Raw genomic sequence first — 21,993 nt, 5'->3', positions numbered from 1 at the left:
ACCTGATTTTACTGAGATTGAAACTCCAGAGGCGTCTGTTCTCATCTAAGCCGTGTCAGTGAGGACATATGTCCAGGGCCCTGGACCTAGAACAACTGAACTGAATGCAGACATTATTAATGTCGTTAGATGCACTTGAAAATATCTTTTTCCATGTTGTAGACATATAAAAGGATGTTGAACAAGGGCGGTAAAGAACATCTTTAAGATAAATTGCATTTTATACTTCAAATAATGTATTATTTTACTTTTATATTTTACTTGTGTAATATTTTGTTATTTTAGAACTGAGACTGAGACTCAAGAGATCAACTAACTTTAACATCTCATTTTGTCAAGTCAAAGCAAACCTGCAGAGTCTTTGATGATGAAATGTTTCTTCTGCTGTTTGAAGAGTTTCTCTTTTTTTGAGGACGGGGGGGTCGGACGGGGGGTGGGGGGGGTCGGGCGGGGGGTGGGGGGGTGTTTGTGTGTCAGAGACTCGTGGGATTGAAGACAATGTGATTTTTCTGTCTAGAAGTGGACTCAGGTGGCTTGGAGTGCAGACTGGGTGTGTGTGTGTGTGTGTGTGTGTGTGTGTGTGTGTGGGTGTATGAATATGTGTAAAAGAAGTTTGTGTTTATCTCTGTGCGTTCATGCCTGTTTTTTTTTTTTTCAAGTTTTGTGTGTCTGCATCTGTTATTCTGTTTTTATGTGTTGTGTGTGTGTGTATGTGTGTGTGTGTGTGTGTATGTGTGTGTGTATGTGTGTTTAAAGATGAAGCAGGTGTCTGCCACAGTGAGTTTGCTCTGAGGATAGGGGAATCAGATCTTATTTCCCATGATTCTTGGCTCCCTATTGAGTGTAAAATACACTCCACCCCCCACCCCCCACCCCGTCTTTCTTTCTTTTTCTTTTTTCTTTCTTTTTTTCTTTCTTTTTTCTTTCTTTCTTTCTTTCTTTCTTTCTTTCTTTCTTTCCTCTCTTTCTTTCTTTCTTTCTTTCTTAATCCTTCCCTCTCTCATGTCTATCCTCTGTGATAGATGCAGGCTGCGTCATTGTGCTGCAAGTCTTTTGATTAAAGCATTCTTTGTGACCAGGCGGTGGAAAAGAACGTTCCCTGTTTGCGTGTGTGTTTGTGTGTGTATATGTGTGTGTGTGTGTGTGTGTGTGCCGAATTCATTACACCAAGTAACAGGCCTGAGGGAGTATGGAGTGTGTTATTCACAGGTGTATGCACACACACACGCTCAGCATACTGAAAGCACTCAATCCCCAGGACTTGGAGAAATGTGTTTATATAAAAGTCAGTAGCAGTTCTGGCAAATAACACAGAGATTACACAAAAAAAGAAGGAAAGAAAAAAGAAAGAGTAGTAAGTCTTTTAATATTCTGTTAGGTCATGAAAGGAAGAGAGCGTAGGTCAGAAGTGACACCACACGTCGGTGGAGGGTTCTAACGATTGGCCTGGAACACCAGTGCCACATGAAAGCAATCCCGAGACTTTGTCAAAAGTCGGACATGTCTCCGTTTACACATTAAGCCAGAAGACGCAGAGGACGGTGCGAGGGCAAGTCAGCAGGCTGCTTGTGCACTGAGTCGACGGGCGAGTCAAACTTTTTCTCCTCGCTGCATTCACAGAGGTGAGGTGAGAACATCCTCCAATTAAATTTGCAGCATGCAGAGGCAAACTCTCAGGTCACAGTCATGTTAGGTGGATTTATGAATGCAGCTGATGGATGAGTCAGATTATCCAGAGGACCAGTACAACTGGTATGTGTCTCCTCCACATGACCATGGACATGGACATGGACTGTCTGCACACCACAGTCTGACACGTCTGTAACCAGGAAACGTCATCCTGTTGATATTTAGAGGATATGGAAAACCATTTATTATCTTTTCAGTGTTTTTTCCCTAAAGTTCGATGTTAGAAGTGACACCAACTCTTACGAAATAGAAATATGATTTACATAATTATGGTCTTTTTCAAAAATGTAGTCGGTAACCCAAGCCGTCTTCTGAAAAAAATGTATTTCTGCAAAACAGATGAACAGCAATTTGAGATAAAACATATCCAATATAAATTTGTTCCACTCAAACACACAGAATATGGTGGTTATCATTAACACTCCACTTGATGAGCTGCACTGATCGTATCAGAGCTGGATTGTGCTGACCTGTGTGTATGTGCGAGCTTATCAGTTGTGAGATGAACTCCTGTTCAAGGAGCTGCGAAATAGACCTGGAATGTATTACTGATAAGACGGCAACATACAGAGAGATTAGGAGAAGAAAGAGAGAGAAAAAAACTAATATGTAGAGAGATAGGAGAGAAAAAAAACAGGTTGTTTCCAACTTTAAACATATTTCAAACAATAACTTGCTAATTACTTACACTCAGTCCAGCTGAAGTAAAACTGGAACAAACTGGCCTTGTGATAGGAAGGAACAGGAACGACACTTTCAAACTACATATAGAAACTTAAGACATTATTGATTTTGCTGAACATTGTTAAAGGACAATTCCCCTTTATTACAGTTAATGCTGTTTGGTAATAATGAAATTTTACTCACCAAATTAACGGCTGAGATTTCAGAACATCTGCAAAAGAGCCAAGAAACATGAATATGGACACATTCGGACAAACTAAAAAAAAGGTTATTTTTTATTACCAACAATTTGATTGTATTCTTTTTCTGGTTCACTTATGAAATTTAGCTGATTTACCGCCTGTTTGATCGTCTGTTTCTTTCCCTGTCGAACTTCTTTCAGTGATGTTGTCGTTCCAAAATCTCAACAATCATGTCAGAACAGTGCTTGTTATCATCACCAATGGCCAAGACTGCTGAAATTAGACCTGAGTTGTAATAAAGCGGAATTACCCTTTAAGTACGAGAAACAGTAACAAATTTAGACCGGATCGCTGTCGTGGAATTTTTGGAGTGTGTGCATATTCCACCTAACGTGACTGTGACCTGAGAGTTTGCCTCTGCATGCTGCAAATTTAATTGGAGGTCACTGTCTCAGTATCCTCTGGTTGAAGTTGCTGTTCAGCATGGAACATTTAAAAAATCTAACTCAAGCCCAAAGTGAAGAGAAAGACAGAGACAGAAAGAGAGAGAGAGTACACAAGAAAAATAAAGAACACTTTCTCTTTCTCTCTCTCCCTCTCCTGTTGAAATGGGACACAAACAGATTTCGGTGCAGCTGATTTTTCCATCTTTTCCGCCACCCGGCCAATATCTTTTCTCTCCTCTCTGGTGGGCTGAGGCCTCCTTTATCTGGCTCTCTATCACTGTGTCTCTCTGATACACACTTACACACACACACACACACGTGAACACACTTTTCACTTTCTCTATCTTTAAATCTTTCTCTCTTAGAGAACACGGCAGAGCTCAGAAAGATTTCATAGCACTTTTGGATTTGTCACACACACACACACACACACACACACACACACACACACACACACACACACACACACACACACACACACAAACACACACACACAGAGAAATACACGCCCACAAGTACACTTACACTATTAGGCGTGTTATAAACTGCCAAGAGAGAAATGCTGATAAAAAAACTAATATCACCAACAACACAACTATTACTCACTCTTTCCCACTTTCTTCCTCATTTCTTTTTCTTTCTTTACCTTTTTTCCCACAACTGTGTGTGTGTGTGTGTGTGTGTGTGTGTGTCAGTCACACTGACTGTCAGGAGAGGCAAACATTGGGATGAAGTGAGAACGATTTAGACAGGAAGGATCCACCACCTTTTCTCTGTGCTCCTTCTCTTCCTTCCACCTGCCACATCTTTATCACCCACCTCACTAACTTCCTCTGTTTCTGAAAATAATTTCAACATCTCTCTTCTTTCTTCATGACCAAATATTTAATACTTTGCATTGCAGGTCTGTTCTGATGTTTCAGAGTTTTACCCCAAATTCACTCAGCTGTAGAAAATCTCAGTGTCCCCCCTTAGTTTAATCACGGCTGCAGAAGAGACGGAGAAGACGGAGAGATGGTGAAAAAGCTAAAAGTCTATCACAAACTGACACATAATCAGGCTAAAACTAACATACATACACACACAGACACACACAGACACACACACAATGACCCATGCTCAAACATCATGCTGGGATTGTAATACACTGCAGTAAAAAGGTAGATCCATATACTCTGTGCCTTCAGGGCGCAGTAACGTGGGTCACTTTAGAGTGTGTGATGCGTCTTCTGACAACAAGGCCCCAGGATACGCAAGATAAAACCTTTATGGGGCCAGGACTGCTGCACACACTCATACACACAAATACACACAAACATACACACGGAAGTCTTTATTGGCCCACATTTACAGTGCTGGGCTCCTGCTGTATCCCATTTTAAAACTTCATGAGCGCTGCTTGTTTTTACGACACGTTGAGCGTGGCCTCTGCTGACGCTGAACGGCGTCCTGCAGGACGACCACTGCTGCAGACATGTCCTCTCCTCTAGTTCATGTCCTTATCTACATGTATGCAGATGCTAAATCTTTTACATCCAGTGTGCCGTTTTTGGTGTTTGACAAAGTAGATGTGTGCTACCGTATCTGCTCACTCGTTTAGAAAAGTGGTTTATGTTGGATTCCTGTTACACAGTTACACAGAACACATCTGACGGCCAGCGAGAAAAAACAGAAACACATACTTTTGATGGCCGTGCTGCAGCCTAAGCTGTTTTTCAGGGTGCTGGCCGTACTGATGCACTGCTGTTCAAACCTCACGGGGAAAGTTTGGGGCTCTCTCGTCAGCACGTCCTTCTTTTCATCCTTCCACCCTGTTTTTCTTCCTCCTTTTTCACACACTTTCCACCCTCTTGACCAAATCTTTCTTCCATCATCTGTGGTTCATCTCATCCCTTCATCCCTCCCTCTTTTGCTCCCTCCCTTCCCCCCAGACTTCCCCCCTTCCTTCATCTCTTCTCTCACACTTCATTAGCATCACTGTATGAAGGCCAACTGTGGCTGATGAGCAATCAGTGAGTCTGTATACTGTCCCTGTATCCATGTAAGGAGGCGTGTGTGTGTTTGCATCTCTATATGTTTAAACAGATAAATTTGTGTGTAAAAATGTGTGTTTTTACATATTACAAAATGTGTGCTTGTTGTAGTTGTGTGTGTGTCTGGGCTAGACTCTCTCTCTCTCTCTCTCTCTCTCTCTACATATATATATATATAAATGTATAATTTTTGTGTGTGGGTGTGTTTACATGTGTACAACAGCTACAAATATGTGCGGCTATTTTTCTATCAGCAGATGTGTGCGTCTGAGTTTCAGTATGTGTGTGCTCGCCCCATGTCATCGAGGGCGCCAGGTTGTGTGTCGCTGGGTGGCCTCTGTAACTCTCCGCTGTAAACGAGCTAGCAGAGGGAGGGATGGAGCGATGGCGGGAGGAAACAGACGGAGGGAGTGATTGAACGATCTTCCTCTTTCTTCCTGCGGAGTAACATCAGGAGAAGTTGTTGAATATAAATGATGTTAATGAGGAGCTGAGTCTGTTGAAGCAGTTGTAAAACATAGTTAACGGGCCCCTGTTGAAGGAAAGCGGCGGTGATGTTGCATGTGTAGTCTGTTTACTGCAGCATGTGTAGTTTACCTCGCAGCTGACCAGTTTGGAAATGATGCCGCTGCGTTGATGTGTGAATGCTTTTTCAGAAACACATCTACATGTGAAACACATCTTTCTGTGTTTATTAAATCTTCCCTTCTTCAAAACAAGTGACGAAAATTGCAACAGGATGAGAACATTATGCCGGCTTCCCGTGAATCAGCCTGAAAACTTGCCTGGAAAAAGTGAAGCGCTCTTTTATTACGACAGAGATGAAACCGTTTAGAAAATGTGACACACAAAATGAAAGGAAACTGCACATTTAAGTATAACTGGAGCCTCTGCTGTTGCTTCTGTATCAGGATGATGAGGATAATTTATTTGTTTTTGTTCTCTGTGTTTCTTTTAATTTTCTTCCTATCTTTGAAGGAAACCATTGGCACTTCATCGCAAGGTTCATGAATATTAAGACGGGGGAACATAAATGCACTTTATTTTGACTGGAGCACTTACGCATTCAAATGCATGCAATGCGCACACACCTTCTCTCACGCATACACTGAAATGCCTGTTGTTTTTTTACTCATGAATGCACACACAGATGCAGAGACTCCATATAGTTGAGATGGATGAGTGTGTGGTGACTGACAGCTGATTCATCGGCCCTGCAGCCGCCATACATATTCTAATGGGGCCTTGAGGAAAGTAAAAAACTTACACAGTGAGATCAGGACTTTGCTTTTAGACAGCAGGAAGAAAGGGGCCATTATTCTTAGCTAGCATAACATAGCTGTCAACTGACAAAGCACCTGCCACAGAGAAAAAAAAAAGATTAATACTAAGAGACCCAAAAGATTAATGCTAAGAGACCACAGACCTCAATCTCTAAATGACTCTTTTAGTTGCAGTTATTTGGAAAGCTCACTGTATGGAGTGAGAAGTTCATTTTCAAAACCAGAGGCATTAAAATTATGCATCCTCTCCATCACATATCTGTCAAATGTAAAGATATAAAGAAGTGATGGTTTTCAACGATGTGCAGGAAAACACTCACCGCAAGCAGTACAGAAAATCACTGTCTTCGTATCTGCATTCATCTCCTAGCCTATATTTTCTGTGCAGCTACAAAAGTCTTTTATATCATTCTGATCCATAGTGCGTCATGGCTTCTGTCCAGGCTGCTGATCCTGGACCGTTGGGCATGTGGGAGCCTTCCGTGGTAATTAACTTGGTCCATGCCAATGAGCGGGATTCTCACAGGCACCTTCTAATGACCAGCAGAAAAACACTGTCGTGTCACTGTCATTGTTTCCATCTGTTCCTGTTGCTCTTCGGCCGAGTGTGTTTCAGATTCAGGTTGCCGTGTCCCGACATTGTTTCCTTAGTCAACACCACTAACTCTGCCTCTCACGGCTATAGAGAGAATATAGAGTTTCAGAGAGCCGTGAATGGGCTGCAGGGGGATATTTTGGTGCCTGACCTGCATCAGTAAGCAATGCTTGTACAGTGGATCTGAATGTATACCTTCCTGCACATATTCTGCATTTTTACCATTGTGCGTATCATTTCCAGGAGGCCTCATTATTCATATAGTTGCTGGATATCTCATTTTGAAAAGAAGCTGCTGTCTCAAGTTTGCTTCTGTAAGAAACAGAGTAATAAAACATCCTATGCTTTTAGGCTTGACAGAGGCCATTATTTTTATGTGGCATAATGTGAAAGTCTAGTGGCAAAGTAGCTGTCAGCAACATGTCAACAATGTGATGGATTAGTGCTACAGGTAGAGAATTCCCTCTCTAAAATGTCTTCTTTTTAGTCCTCGGTGGCAGCTGTTTTCAAACCGCGTCTCCTTTTACCTTACGCTTACATCCCACTGTAACCGTTCAGCAGCAGCTTTGACGGCAGAATAAAACTTTAATTTCTGATTTCGAGCTCATCACGTTAACAGTTGATTCCTTGACGCACTGACTGTGACAGCATGTTCCAAGTGTCTATGAAAGTCCAAGGGTATGAGGACACAATGTGAAGTGTTAGTCTGAGAATGGAGTCAAACTGGACAGTGACAGAGTCACAACATAGTCAGAACTTTCTCTCATCATGTTTACGGGTGTTTGTATTTGGGAAATCTACTGAGGTGAGAGAATATCTTGAAAGGCAGGTGGTGCAGAAAACACCACGTAATGAAACAATGCATTTCAAATTGTTGGAGGCGGGTGGATGGGCTCTAAAACATTCATATATTTGTTGGAATATTACACAATGTGCACCACTGAGTGGACTTTAATATTCACCACTGAGCCACAACATTAAAACCAATAACTGGTCTTACTGCTGCTTTCTGACTGAACTGCATGATTCAGCAGGGACAACATGTTCTACTGACTTTTTCAACAGAATGTTTTTTATTTTGTAAAACCAAAAAGGAAAAGAAAGATCAGAAACACCCTTAACTAACCGCCTCGGTTCCCATTTCTCTCATTTCACAGCTCCACCCACCCCCATCGCTCCGCCTGAGCTTCTCGCCGTTGGCGCCACCTACCTTTGGATCAAACCCAACGCCAACAGCATCATCGGCGACGGCCCGATCATCCTGAAGGAAGTGGAATATCGCACCACTTCAGGGAACTGGGCGGAGACCCACGTGGTGGACTCCCCCACCTATAAGCTGTGGCATCTGGACCCAGATGTGGAGTATGAAATCAAGGTCCTCCTGTCCAGGCCTGGGGAGGGAGGCACGGGGCCTCCGGGGCCACCTCTGGTTACCAGGACCAAATGTGCAGGTGAGTGACGCCTCTTTTATTCCTTCTCTGTCCTTCTCTTTCTTTCTCATTCTTTCTTTTTCTTTTATTTTTTAGTTTTTGTTTAAGTTGAACTTTCTCTCCTTTAAACACCTTTTTTCAAACTAATTTTAGTTGTTCTTTTTTGTCTTGCTTTGCTTCTTGAGAATTTTATTATGGCGCAGAATGGTTTCTATGCTGAGTAGAAACAGTTGCTGTGTGCTCGTGTTCTGCATACACACTGTGAGCGCTGTGTGTGTGTGTCTGACCAGTTAATCCAGCAGGAAGCCACCATCACCACTCTGTGGCTCCAAATCTACTCCTCTCTGTGGACTCTGCTGTCCACCCATCATTCTCTGCTGATGTTTTTGTTTAACCTCACCTCCTCATTCATTCTTTCTTTCTTGACCTCTCTTCCTCTGCCTTTGACTGTGCTTGTTTTTTCCCCTATCTCTCTTTCCATCTCTGCCAAACTCCTTCTTTCTCCTGTAAAAAACGAGCCCATAGGTCGTTCCTGCAAACAGCTTATTGAGACCCATGGATACATTTGGTAGTTCGGAGTAATTGGGACAGGGGCAAAGGAGGAAGTCAGGTGACGTAGTATAAACGGTGACAAAGTCCTCGTTAGGAGGAGGTTGGGGTGGATGGGATGACAAAACACAGGACTTTAACAAAGGAGATGGCTGTTTGTTTTCAGTGTGACACACTGGAGACTCTCCTTTGGGACGTACCTTGGTTTCAGGACTTGTTGTCTTTCGTGTTTTCTCCCTGCGTCACTTTTCCCCCCTTTCTCTTTCTTTGTTTTTTTTTTCCTCTTTTCTTCCTCACTCTTTTGCTCCTTGTCTCACTTCCTCCTCACTTTGTTCTGCCCCTTTTTCTCCTTCATACATCTCTTGTTCTCATTCCCTCATTCCCTTCTTTCTTTCATTCAGTTTTTATTTCTTTGTCCCCCCCATCTACCAAATTTCTCTCATCCTTATATTCCCATCCTAAGTCTGTTTTTCACTATACCATCTCTCCATTTCTCTTCCCCCCTTTTCCCACCCCCAGCCATTCCCCCTTTCTTTCTGTCATTCTCACTCAGCCGTTTTCCTCCAGAGCTTTCACTGATGCAAAGAAAAGAGACACAGAAAAGCCTTTGTCAGTGATTTTTTTCCCTGAGAGGAGTAGAGATGGAGGGAGTAATACAAACCGAATGAGGAGAGAGAGAAGTGAATGAAAGACGGAAAGCATTGTTTGCCAGTAAGAAAATATAGCTTGTGTGTGTGTGTGTGTGTGCGTGCGTGTGTGTGTGTGTGCGTGTGTGTGTGTGTGTGTGTGTGTGTGTGTGTGTGTGTGTGTGCGTGTGTGTGCGTGTGTGTGTGTGCGTGCGTGTGTGTGTGCGTCTGGGGGCTGTAGTTGTTTTTGTAACAAGTAAGTTATGTCAAAACTTTGGAGGATTGAGTTGGCAGGTGCTTTAATTTAATTGGAATGGGAATTTGATGTGTCTGTGGTTGTGTGTGTGTGTGTGTGTCTGATTTTGCACATATTTTATTTGTGTGTGTTTTTTGTGTGTGCTTGCCCCTGTTATTATGTGTATCTGTTTATGTATTGTGTAAATTATTGTGTGTGTGTGTGTGTGTGTGTGAGTGTTTATGGTATCTTCTGTCTGATTTTTTAATCTGTGGTAATCAGCAGGTGAGAATTATGTGTTAATAGTACCGACAGTCTCCGTCTCACTCTCTCAAATGAAAGAGCAGGGATCCCCATGTGACACTGCGGCTCATCGGTGTGTTTTTAATAGTTTTTGGACAGCGATGGAGCGTTGCACAGTCTAAACAATACTTGTTATTAGATTCAGTACATTGTTGGGTTTTGTTCTGGGACTTGGCCTCACGCTCTTCCTTAATACGCCTCCACCTTTTACTCTCTTCCTCTGTTCAGTTTGTAAAGCTAAACTCGACCAACTCATGAACAACTCTGTCTTTTCTTACACTGCAAAGTGAGACACACACACACACACACAGTCTCAGACCCCCTGCCATGCCCACCTGAAGCCCTCCTGCTTTGCTTTCACAACTTTCACACTTTTCTGGCTGACGACATATGCTCTTATACACACACACACACACACACACACACACACACACACACACACCTGCACTCACACCGCACACAAAATGTTCTGTGATTTGAGACTCTTCAATCTGAAGTTTAGTCTGAGCAAAATTAAAGTTTGTGTGTGTGTGTTCTTATTGTGCACATGGAAATAACTCCCTGTTTTCAGCAGGTTTAGACAGGCAGGCAGACAGGCAGGCAGACAGGCAGGCAGACAGGCAGGCAGACAGGCAGACAAAGACAGACAGACAGACAGACGTAGAGGATGGATGAAGAAGGTATACAACAGAGGAGAATGAGAGAGGGAAGAGGTGGAGAAAGGCAGAGGGAAAATAAAGAACGGGATAAAACTGTGGAGGAGCAGAGGAAGAAAAGAAAGCAGAGCAGAACAGAGTGGAGGACAAGAAGATGACACAAGAGGGACAAAGAGGGTGAGGGGACACTGGATGTGAGGTGGAACAGAGGTTGTGGTCAATGTGTGTGTGTGTTGGTTTTTGTGTGTAAAGCATAGTAGAAAGGAACATGTGTTTCTGGGCTAGTGCTGCTGTGTTGAGCTGTCACAGCTATTCACAGGGTGCTCTGTGTGTGTGTGTGTGTGTGTGTCAGCGTGTGTGTTTGAGTGTGTGATGGGATTGGAGCAGGCAGGTATGACAGATGTTCAAAAGCCTGTTGGCTACTGGCAGTGTGTGTGTGCGTGTGTGTGTGTGTGTGTGTGTGTGTATGTTGATGTGTGTGTGTGTGTGTTAGTCTCCACACCTTCTGCGTTCACCTTTCTGTTCATGTTAACATCTACATCCTTGTTCAGGCCTCAACAACAGCCTTAATAATCACTATAAAGCAGCTGCTTGTAGCTGCCCTCAGATTTATTTGTTGTGATATCTGGATGTAAAATTGTGAACAAATATCCAGATTGTTGAAATGTTGTTTGCTTTAATGTCAACTTGTATTATTAGTGTAAATATTGCTCAGGATTAAAGAGGCTGTTTTCCATCTTTTAGCTTAGTAACAGAACAATTCTGTGTGTTTTGTGTTAGTGCTGCGTGTTTATCAAAGCACTATGAACTCCAGGTTTATACTTGGATTTTTTATCTTCCAGATTTCCGGTGGTTTCATGTTATTTCCTGGTGGTAAAACAAATGAACCCGTAAGGCGATGAATCAGAGAAAAAGTGCTGACCATCATTTTTTGTCAAATTTACATCAGCTGCTGTGAAATAACATTTTCAGAAGATCCTACTTTGGAGAATACTTTTGTCTTACACTTAAGGAAAGTCTGACATCTGAGATTTTTTTCTTTTATCCACAGCTCTGTGGCAAAAACATCCTGTAGCTGAGTTTTGATCAGCTAATTTATCCTTATGAAGACGCTGTTATTGAGTCTTTAAGACACTTTCTCTTAAAAGTCTTTAAGTAAGACATTAAACTGTTCATTCAGTTTCAGTCACTCTGCAGTGCAAGTGTCAGTGAAAATATAATGGCTTGAAGCGTCGCATCAGTACCACAATGGGAATTATCAGCTATTATGCTGTGGCTGAACTGCTAAATTGCTAACAGTTATAGCCTACCCTGCTAACAGTTATGGCAGTGCTGATGGACAAAATTGCCAACAATGACGACAGTAATTGGCAACATTGCTTACAGCAGTGGGAAGTAGGAAATATAGCAAAGTGGAAAAGAACCAGAGGGCACTTGGAGAAACCTTCATAAATTATAAACGTTTCTGTTTTATCTAAAATGATCCACCCTGTTGATCACCAAACCGAGTCGGGCTGACTTTGGGTCTGACTGTCTGACAGTAACATGCCCAGTTAAGTGATGTATAAGTAATGTCAATGAATAATAAAAGACTGTCAGAAAAAATAACTTTAATATATCAGAAAATATATTAACAGATTTGATTTTGACAGAGTTAGTGTCAGTCTGGCTCTGACACAAATTAGGCCCCGGTGAGTCCAAGTGTACAATTGCTATGACGTCTCCATTATGTGGAAATCACACACAATGTGCGTTTCCTCTCACTCCTCCAGCAGCTCCACACTCCGTTGTTGTTCTGCGGTTGTAGTGGATGCTGCAGCCGGCTGCCAGGCCGCCGTCACTCAAAACAGGATTCAGGCCATTTCACCCAAAACCTCCAAGGTGGCTCTCAGGAATTCAACAACGATTTGAGCCATGTGCCTCCTCCAGCGTGGCACATTTGTGAGAGGGGTGCAAAGACTAGATCGAGGAGGCGAGCTAAAATGAACTCTCCGTTTTGCTCGAGGTGCAGCGAGGACACGGCCTTGATGATGATTGATTTCATCATGCTTCCCCCTCTACATCCTTCCTCCTCCCTTTTTTCTTGGTCTCATCACTCCATCCTTCTGCCCGTCACTCCTTCCTTACTTTTCAAGGCTTTTGAGCGATTCATCACCCTGTTTTCATTTGGGTAATTATCTCTCTCTGTGCCCATCTCTTTCCATAGATGACACTCAGTGGACCAGTTGTTCCCTCACATGTTACATGTGTGTTTGACCTTCATGGGTTTGTGGTCCCTGTCTGTCACTTATTGTAATAAGCTTCTTTCTCTTCAGTTCATCCCCATTGATCTTTCTCTCTTAAGTTGGCGACACTGCTTTTCTGCATAGAGCCCGTCAACATGCACAAACACACTTCCTTGACATTTTGCCATCCTCTCTTCTCTACCTTCATCTTTGTGTTTCTTTCCCTTTTTCCTCTCCCTCATCTTTCTCTGCTTCTCGCTTATCCTCTGTATTCCTGTCTCTCTTCTCCTTCCTTGAAAATATTACCTTAAACTCAATATTCACTAAGCATAAAATGTGAATATAGGCTCTGATCCTTGTCTCTATAAATATCAGCTTTTAAGTTTAGCGTTACCTCTCCAAAGTGCAACCGAATCCTCGTCTCTCTCTCCCCACGCCTTCTCCTCCCACCTCTTCTCTCTTCCTTATAAATTCATATTTTTATGTGAGGGATGATAATGTAAGTGTTGGCTAATATGTTACCCTATAAAGATGGACTTTTAATTCACCTGCTGTCCATAAATCTTCCTTTAGTATCTTTTCTCTTCCTTTAACTCCTCTAGCATTTCCTTTCCTCTTCTCTTCTTTATAGAGGCAGATGCTAATGTGAATGTTGGCTAATATACAGCACTCTATAAAGACTTAATTCACCTGAGGGTTATATACTACATCCCAGCACCTTCCTTCCTCTCCCCATCTCGCCCATTTCTTATAAAGTAGATCTTTATGTGAAGGATGGTAATGTGAGTGTTGGCTAATGTGTTGCTCCATAAAGATGGATCTTTAATTCACCTGCTGGGTATATTCTGATTTGGCTGACACCACTGCTCCGCCATTCTGCCAAGCCAAGCAGTTCAGATGCAGTTAAGAGAACGTGTCCTCCCTGCATGAAACGCTCCCAGTTGACCCGTCATGTTGTCTATTAACGTAATTAAGGCATGTTATTAATTTACATATTCGACAAGTTGCAAATATGTTGATAGAGAACATGTCAGTAAAATGTTCACTGACAACATATTTGTTTTCCACCACAGTATCTGATCTTGCAGCACAGTTTCCACTTGCAGTGACTGCAGCATTATTAAACTTTCTGTGTGACAGCTGTCTACTGTAGCGCTTCATTCATTTAAAATATTATAACACAGTGCTGCTGCTTCCTGTTAATGAGGTAACTGCAGCCTTTAGTTGGGAAGAGATATCTTCAGATGATACTTAGCAAATCACGGCCTACCTGCAACCCAGCTTCCACCTGATCTCACATCACCTACTCCAGATCCAGCTCTCTGTTTCCGCCCCATTCACCAAGCTACATCTTTCTTCCTTTGCTACCCAGAGCGGTCTGAACTCGCCAAACTGACACTGCAGTGATGGCTCTGCGACGGAGGACCTCTACAGGGAAAAGCTGTACTTGCCATCTTTTATATTTCCATCGCTGCTCTAGAGGATGATAGTTTGAGGCTTTCCTCTCGTGTGTCTCTTGGCTAACCTCCTCTGACAGCATTGAGTTCCATCAGAATTATGCTCTTATCTTCAGGAGGCCACAGCAAAATGTCGGGACACACAGAGAAATAGATCCACGTGTGCAAACTGTAGCTTTTACTCCAATATCAACCCTCATGTCCCCTGATCTCACCTTTTTCAGCAGAGTGGATTTGGGCCTCTGGGACCTTCCTGCCTCGTTTCCTTTCCTGACAAAGGTGACTGGTCTAATTACATACAGTTCATTGGCCACTTTATCCACCTCTCCCGCTCTAATGTGTCTGCAAGAGCTGAAATCGGCAGCAGTACTTTTACCTAAGTACGTTTGCATTTAATCAAATCCTTGATCTAATGTTAAAGGAAAGTTTAGTTTTCCCTCAGTCTTGGTTTTTCTTGTTACCAGTTCTTTAACTTGTGATAACATTTCACTCATCAGCCCCACAATAAAGACACAGGGATGTAGCTACGAAAGAAAAAAAAAAAGAAAGAAATGTCCTTCTTATGTCTCCGGTCACTCCGCCCCTTCCTGACCGTTTTTGGACCCATTCACACCTTCTTGCTGCTCAAGACAAAAAAACAAAAAACAAAAACAATGAGCTGAACATCTAGAACCAGAACAGCATCCTTTCATCTTGATGCTGTGCAGTGTATAGAAGCTTGTTTCCACCGTGCAAAGTGCGATTGCGTCAATCACATGATGGTGCAAAGTGGCTGTTTCTGCTGGTAAAAGCAGTTTATTAGTTAAGTGAAGAGTTGCCCTTGTTTCCTTGCAGCATGGACCGAAACCTGCTGTTTCATTTTACAAGTACTTAATAAACAAAGCAGCTTATTCTTACGGTGCTCGCTCTGTAGGAAGCAAAAATAATTTGCTTCCTGCCACTTCCTGTTGGTAAGACCTTTGGTAATACAAACATCAGAAAAGATTTTAAAAATTATTTTGTCCAAATTAAGATTCTGTTCTGATCATTTAGTGGCCGACAATTTGCTGTTGCCTTAGGGAGGTACAGTATGTGTCGTACCTCTATGGTTATGGCTAAAACAGGAAGATTATTTTAAATGTACGTCACTGAAAAACCAGAGGTTTCTGTGGCTTTGCTGTAATCACAGATCATAAAAAGAGACTTTAATCCTTCATTCCATGTCCAGTGTTCCTCAGCAGCATTTTCCCTACCAAAAAAAAAAACAAAAAACAAAACAGCTTTCCCCTGGTGTTCAGGGTTTCCTCCTGTGGAACCATCAGAGCAGGAGAACTAAAATCCATCTTTGCAGGGGGCCACATGAGTCAACCCTCATGCAATCACACTTTTGAGAGGAGAGAACTCGAATGGACGATGAAAATTCAACTCAGATCTGATAAAAGTGCCTCATCTTGTACTCAAATGTCTTTATAAAAAAGTCTCTTGGCCTCTTTGTTTTGTGTGGTCTCTGTTCTGTCTCTTTTCTCAGAACATCTTATAATTCTTTTGTCCTTTTTTTTCTCTCTTTTCTTATCATGCTACTCTATGTAAAACCCGCTGTCCTACTGTGATTTGTTCTCGTCCCTTTGAGTTTCCATGTCAGCATGTTTCTTCATCGCTCAGTGTCTGAACGCCTGTCATGTCCCTGTCCTCAGTCCTCTGTCTTTTCATCCTTTTTTAGTTTCCCCTTCCTCTCTTTTAAGGTCATTCTCCATGTTTTATTTCTTCTCTCCAATCCAACATTCTCTCATTCACACGTGAAGACCGACAACCACCCACAGAGTGCCTCATACTTTCTTGTGAATTCGGCTTTTGAATTTGTTCTGATGTCTTGTCACTCTTTCGGCGTAGTCTCATTGTGGCTGTTGTTACAGCTTTGTTGCAGTGTTGAAATCCTGCTTCATGCAGGGCCCCATTTTTACTGAGTGAAGCCTGTCGGTTTGAGGGACATGTGCCACTTTGCAGCGTTTCCACTGATTGAGACACAGCACGGTTATTGTTTTGGGGGGTTACTATTCTGGATTCAACTGTAAAATCAACTTTTGAAATCTGTTGTTCTCAAGTTAAATCCAAGATGGAAGAGTGTTTTACACGCACCACCCGTGGCCTTTGTTGGTCTTAAATTGTCGCAGTTCAGCTCAGTGGATTTTTATTTTTAAAGCGGGTCCAAATTTTCAGGTTGTCAGCTCATGTGATAAAACCAGTATTTCAGAGGATTCTAGCTCATGTCAGTCTGAATGTTTTCATTGATGTAAAAACCAATCACAGTCTTTGTAAGCACATTTAGACAATGAAACTAAACGCAACAATCCAGGGTCACTAAACTGTTAAGCAGCAGAAGATAGGTGATGTGACACTACAGCTCTATAGGATAAATTTCGGAGGTGTGACTTTAGACAGATGTAATAAAATTATCACTCTTCTTATCATTTATTTCCTTTTTGAAATGGGATTTTCCGGACCTTAAATTTTGCTTTAAGCATGTGTAAAGCACTAATCCTTATGGAAATGATGCCACATAAAAATGAAAATCAGGTGTAAATCAGGCTGTGTGTGTGTGTGCGTGTGCCTGTGTGTCCAAGCACACCTGACAGTGAGAGGGAGGGGACATTGTGTGTGTGTTACTGCCAAAGCAGATCTGCTGCATTTCCCATTAGCACATAGACTCCAGTGATTCATTCTTTAATAGGATTCTTATTTTTGTGTTTTTGCACATGTGGGTCTTTGTGTCTCTTTCCCAATATGCAAACACACACACACATAGACACACATGCACACACACACACACACACACAAGCAGGCAGATTACTTCTTAACATACAATATAAAGTAATCTTATGAAGACGGCACAGCTGCGTCCTGTTCATAAGTTACCAGACCTTCTATTTAAAACAGAAAGGACTTTCATTGACAATCTTCTCCATCTGCCTCCTCTGTCACATCTCATTTCATATTGGATGAGAAATTTCAGATGTTATCCAGTTATTGTGTTAATATATTTCATAGATTCACAGTCCTTTCCTGGATCTTCTCCGTCTGCAATCTCTCTTGATTTCCGGGGGATTTCTAATTCAAACACCAGAGTCCGGGGGAAAATGCTAGGCAGCAGCTGTGAATGTTAAACATTTTCCTGTTAATCAGTAACTCGCTGAGTTGCCTTTGAGCAAGACATATAAGCTTATGGGTTTCAGTGAAGCTGCTCAGCAACAGAAGTAGAAGAACAAGGTGTGAAGAGTAGAGTTTGAATGTAAAAGTGCAGTGTCACTGTAGAGATGATAAACAGATGTAGGATCATACGCTGTAAGCAGCTAGGGCTGGGCGATGTTATTTTTATTTTATTTTTTTTCTTTTTGTGCTAAATATCAAGATCATTTTAGTGCCCAGCCCGACACCGACCAGTCACAACATTCAAACCAGTTACTGGTTTTAAAGTTGTGGATGATTGGAGTATACAGTCAACCTGATCTATTTAGCATGAGCTTTAAAAAATGGCCTGACAGAGCAGTGCACATCTGCTCTAAAGTGGTGTCCTTGTTAAATAAAGGTTAAAAAGGTCCATGGCCATCAGAAGAAATACAGTATTTTAGGAAGCATATGAATGTGCAGTCTTATGAATCAAACATTATGAATCAGGCCGGTCGATATGTTTGCCCTAAAGAGCGTTGAGTCTGCAGGCCTTTTATTCTCAAAACCTTCAGAGAACATCTGAGTGTGTACGTGTATTTGTTCTTCACTCTATGCTACAATATGAGTGTGTGTGTGTGCTTTTCCATGTTTGAATATGTATTGAAGGATCTTTTCATCATCAGATCAATCAGAGCAACAGGGACTTGGGACAGGGGGACGGGCTGTGAATACCAGACTCTGAATCACCACAAAAATAAAAGGGGACAGAGCAGCAGACTGACGACACACTCGGCCCTGTCCCCAGTGTCTCCTGATCAGATGCCCTTGAGCGTGGATGTGTGTGCGTGTTCCCTGGAGGCTGTTTATTATCCTGCATCCAACCTGCAGTAGAACTGCAAACACTGTGGCACATTCAGTTCGCAGATGTTAGTACGTACAGCTTAAATTAAAAATGAATATCTGCACTGTCACCGCACTGGACAGTGAAAACAGGCAGCACAACACTTTAAATCTTTTAAATCACTAAAAGTGAAGTGGTAGAGAAACCACAGACCAACGATTTACATTTACATGGTCAGTTAAAGTTACATTTATTTCCAAACCGCCCAGGGCATTTCCCCATAAGGCCTAATATCCACTTAGCAATTACCAACCTAATTGCTACCAATAAAAACATAAATCCAGAGAAATCTACCTAGATACCGAATCAACACTTCAGATCTTCCTAGTAACAGGCCTCTATTCTGAGGGTGTGTTACGTGCTCGTCATTGTGGAGCAGAAGGGAGCAGAGGGGTGTGAAGTTTGTCTGTCTGAGAGATGAAGTGAGAACTGCTTAAAAACCAGTGACAGACATGAAAACATGAGGCACAGAGTCACATCGTTCAGCACAAAGACACAGCCGTGCACGGGCACGAAAGCACGAACACGTGGACACGCAAAAACAAACATGCAGACTTTATTTACAACCCAAAATAAACTGCGGTTGTGAAATTCTGTGTCTGAGACTTTAAACACTTGCGCGCACACACAGACATTAACACGCATCCATACTTCTTGCTCTCACAGCAGTGTAGCGGTTGTAATCAACACTTGGGAGAGCTGTGAGCAGGCAGGATGAGTAACACCAGGGGTGAGAGAGAGAGAGTGTGTGTGGGTGTGTGGATGTGTGTGTGTGTGTGTGTGTGTGTGTGTGTGTGTGACAAAGTGCGTGCGGGGGGCTGGAGCCTGTGGGGTGTGTGGGGCGGCAGTCAGGGGGAGGAGAGAATATGTGTGTAAAACAGATGAGGGCTGATGAATGTCAGGGGAATGAAAAACTTATAACAACACGTTCCAAACACACAACACACACAGGTAGTGTGACTTCCCATCATCCTTTGGGGCTCTTCTGTCAGTTAGTGCATGCGTCTTTCGCTTTGTGTTTCTGCCCTCTCCTGCTTTTTTTTTTCTCTGAGACCTCGTGTAACAAAACACAGTGAATTCTGGGTAATAAGCTACTGTAGCACACAAGGCTGTGACACACACAAGCACACGCATAAAAAGTGTTAGAACGATATGCTCAGTCCTACATATACACACACTTGCAGCAATAAGGCAAGATGAGAGGACCACAGCGCACACACACACACACACACACACACACACACACACACACACAGCCAATGAAGCAGAGTTAGAGGAGGAAATCAGGCGAGCTCAGAAGAAAAAGAGGCTCTTTATTAGAAGAAAATTTTGCCCATTTTGCCGCAAATAAGTTGCTCACACACATACATGCGCACTCGCACACGCACAATGCTGCAGGGATGTCTTTTGTTGCGAAGCCATCAGGATCCAATTTCTCCTTCATTATGTCTGGGTAAGAGGCAGTATACAGCCGCTAGGTAGCTAGCCTTGTCCTTGTCACCGCGCGCACACACACACACACACACGTAGAGTCTAAATGCCCCTTATTTTCCTCCAAACCAGAAACATCAATAAGTGCCTTGTAACAACAGAGCTGACACACACACACAAACAGAGCCACACACTCACACAACAATAATTGTGAGAAGCAAAATGAGAGGGCCACAAGAAATACACACACACACACAATAAATAAATAAATAAATAAAAACCATACGCCAAGAGTTCAGCAATGATACCCATAGTTCTCTTGGAGGAGAAATAACAAGGTCTGTTAGTCTGTGTCTTTAATTGACCCACACAATTACTACATATGAAAGATGAATACACAGGCACATCCTGCCTCTCTCACCTATTGTGAGCAATGCTCTCTCGCCCCCGCTCACCTCTCCACGGGGTGAGACTGTAGTCGTACTTGTTGTTGGTTGCAGTAAACAGATCCAATCACTTTGGCATCAGTCTGCCTCTTAGCAGTCAGCAGCAGCTGGAAAGATGGCGTACACACACACACACACACACACTCTAACACACACACACACAGTATTAGTTATGAGCATAACATTCAGCCACACACTCAAAAACACAACTGAACACACAACTTTGGTGATGAGATGTACATTTTACACACACAGTGTTAAAAGAACTTACTTATCACACCACACACACACACACACACACACCCACACACACACAGCAAGACTCCCTTTTACCAAGTTAACAACTGCTGTAGTTGGTCAAGAGGGACGGCCAAGTGGATACTCTGTGTGTGTGTGTGTGTGTGTGTGTGTGTGTGTGTGTGTGTGTGTGTGTGTGTGTGTGTGTGTGTGTGTGTGTGGTATCTAACAGGCAGACAGGATGAAACCCATTAAACGGAACAGGTCCAGCTTTAATTGGTGCTCTTTGGTAATTGGCCTGTTGGGGCTGATTTGCATTGTTTCCAAGGCAACAAGCTTGTTTCTCTATATCTAAGCACAGCAGGAGGAAACGAGGGAGGCAGAGACGAACTGAGGGAGGAAGAGTTGGTGGAGAGAGAGAGAGAGAGAGAAGGGGGGGGTCAAAGAAGAGAAAGGAGGGAAGTATATAGGGAGCAATAGAAGGGCTGGATGGACCTGAAGTGGAAAAGCAGGTGATTATAAATCAAAGCAGGTGGAAACTACTATCAAGCACAAACTAAACACTCTACATGTACAGTACAACTGTAACATGGAGCTGAGGTGACAGAAGCAGCTTCCAGAGCCTGGAATAGTAGTTTAGTAATAGTTAATAGTTAATGATTGTTTTCTTTTCGTAACTTTTATTCTTTGAATTTTTATTTTTATATATTTATTGTCTGTCAAACTTTGTTGGAACTGGACGTTTCAGATCCTGCTTGCATGTTTTTTCCTCCTGTCTTTTGTTTACCGTTAGAAGTTTGGTGAAGAAGGGTTGATTTATAGATAGATAGACAGATAGATACCTGATATAGAAACCTGTTGAGAGAATGGTGTTTGCAGTTCCTCCAGCGGGGTCCGTGAGTCTCTGACTATCTTGAGTTTGAGTGAATCGAAAGTGAAAGAATCAATCTGGTTTCAAACGCTTGGTGCAGAGATGTTGTGACAGGGGAGAGGGTCCCGTCCAGAAGACATTAAAGGTCTCCTGATGAAGGAGAGGACTCAGTGTGTGATCAAAGGGCAACGTGGGCAAACTCTGACACTTTACAACATCTCTGATCAGTCATGCTGGACTGTAAGGAGCTTTTATGTCCTCAGAGGAGGGTGAGGTGAAGGTGTGTGTACATGTGCATCTGCTCTTTGTTCTGTCAATCATATCTGTTCTAGTTTTCCAGTGTACAGTATGTAAAGGCCTATAATGCAGCCGCAGCTTATCACGTCGTTCAGTTTATAGTGATAATAAAAAAGGAATAAACCAGATGTGACAGATATGATAAAATTCTAACATTAGAAATCCCTAAAACTTGAAACTGTGGAACGATGGAAAGCTTTTTTGCATCTTTTTTGTTTTCTGGTGAAATATTGAACACAGCCTCTAAATTTCTGCTCATGCTGAATCCAATAT

General features: G+C 42.5%; 1 protein-coding gene across 1 annotated transcript in view; it reads left to right on the top strand.

Annotated features, from left to right (window-relative positions):
- The window catches only part of ptprt (protein tyrosine phosphatase receptor type T), a 216,002-nt gene that overhangs the window by 9,191 nt on the left and 184,818 nt on the right, over positions 1–21,993 (top strand). The window contains exon 3 of the mRNA XM_041033529.1: positions 8,070–8,363. Within this exon, the coding sequence (XP_040889463.1) occupies positions 8,070–8,363 (294 nt within the window). The remainder of the gene's footprint in view (positions 1–8,069; positions 8,364–21,993) is intronic.

The sequence above is a fragment of the Toxotes jaculatrix genome, chromosome 3, assembly GCF_017976425.1.
Source record: "Toxotes jaculatrix isolate fToxJac2 chromosome 3, fToxJac2.pri, whole genome shotgun sequence".
In the NCBI taxonomy this organism is placed as follows: Eukaryota; Metazoa; Chordata; class Actinopteri; family Toxotidae; genus Toxotes; species Toxotes jaculatrix.
Note: the sequence above shows the minus strand (reverse complement) of the source record. Positions and strands in the feature narration are given on the sequence as shown.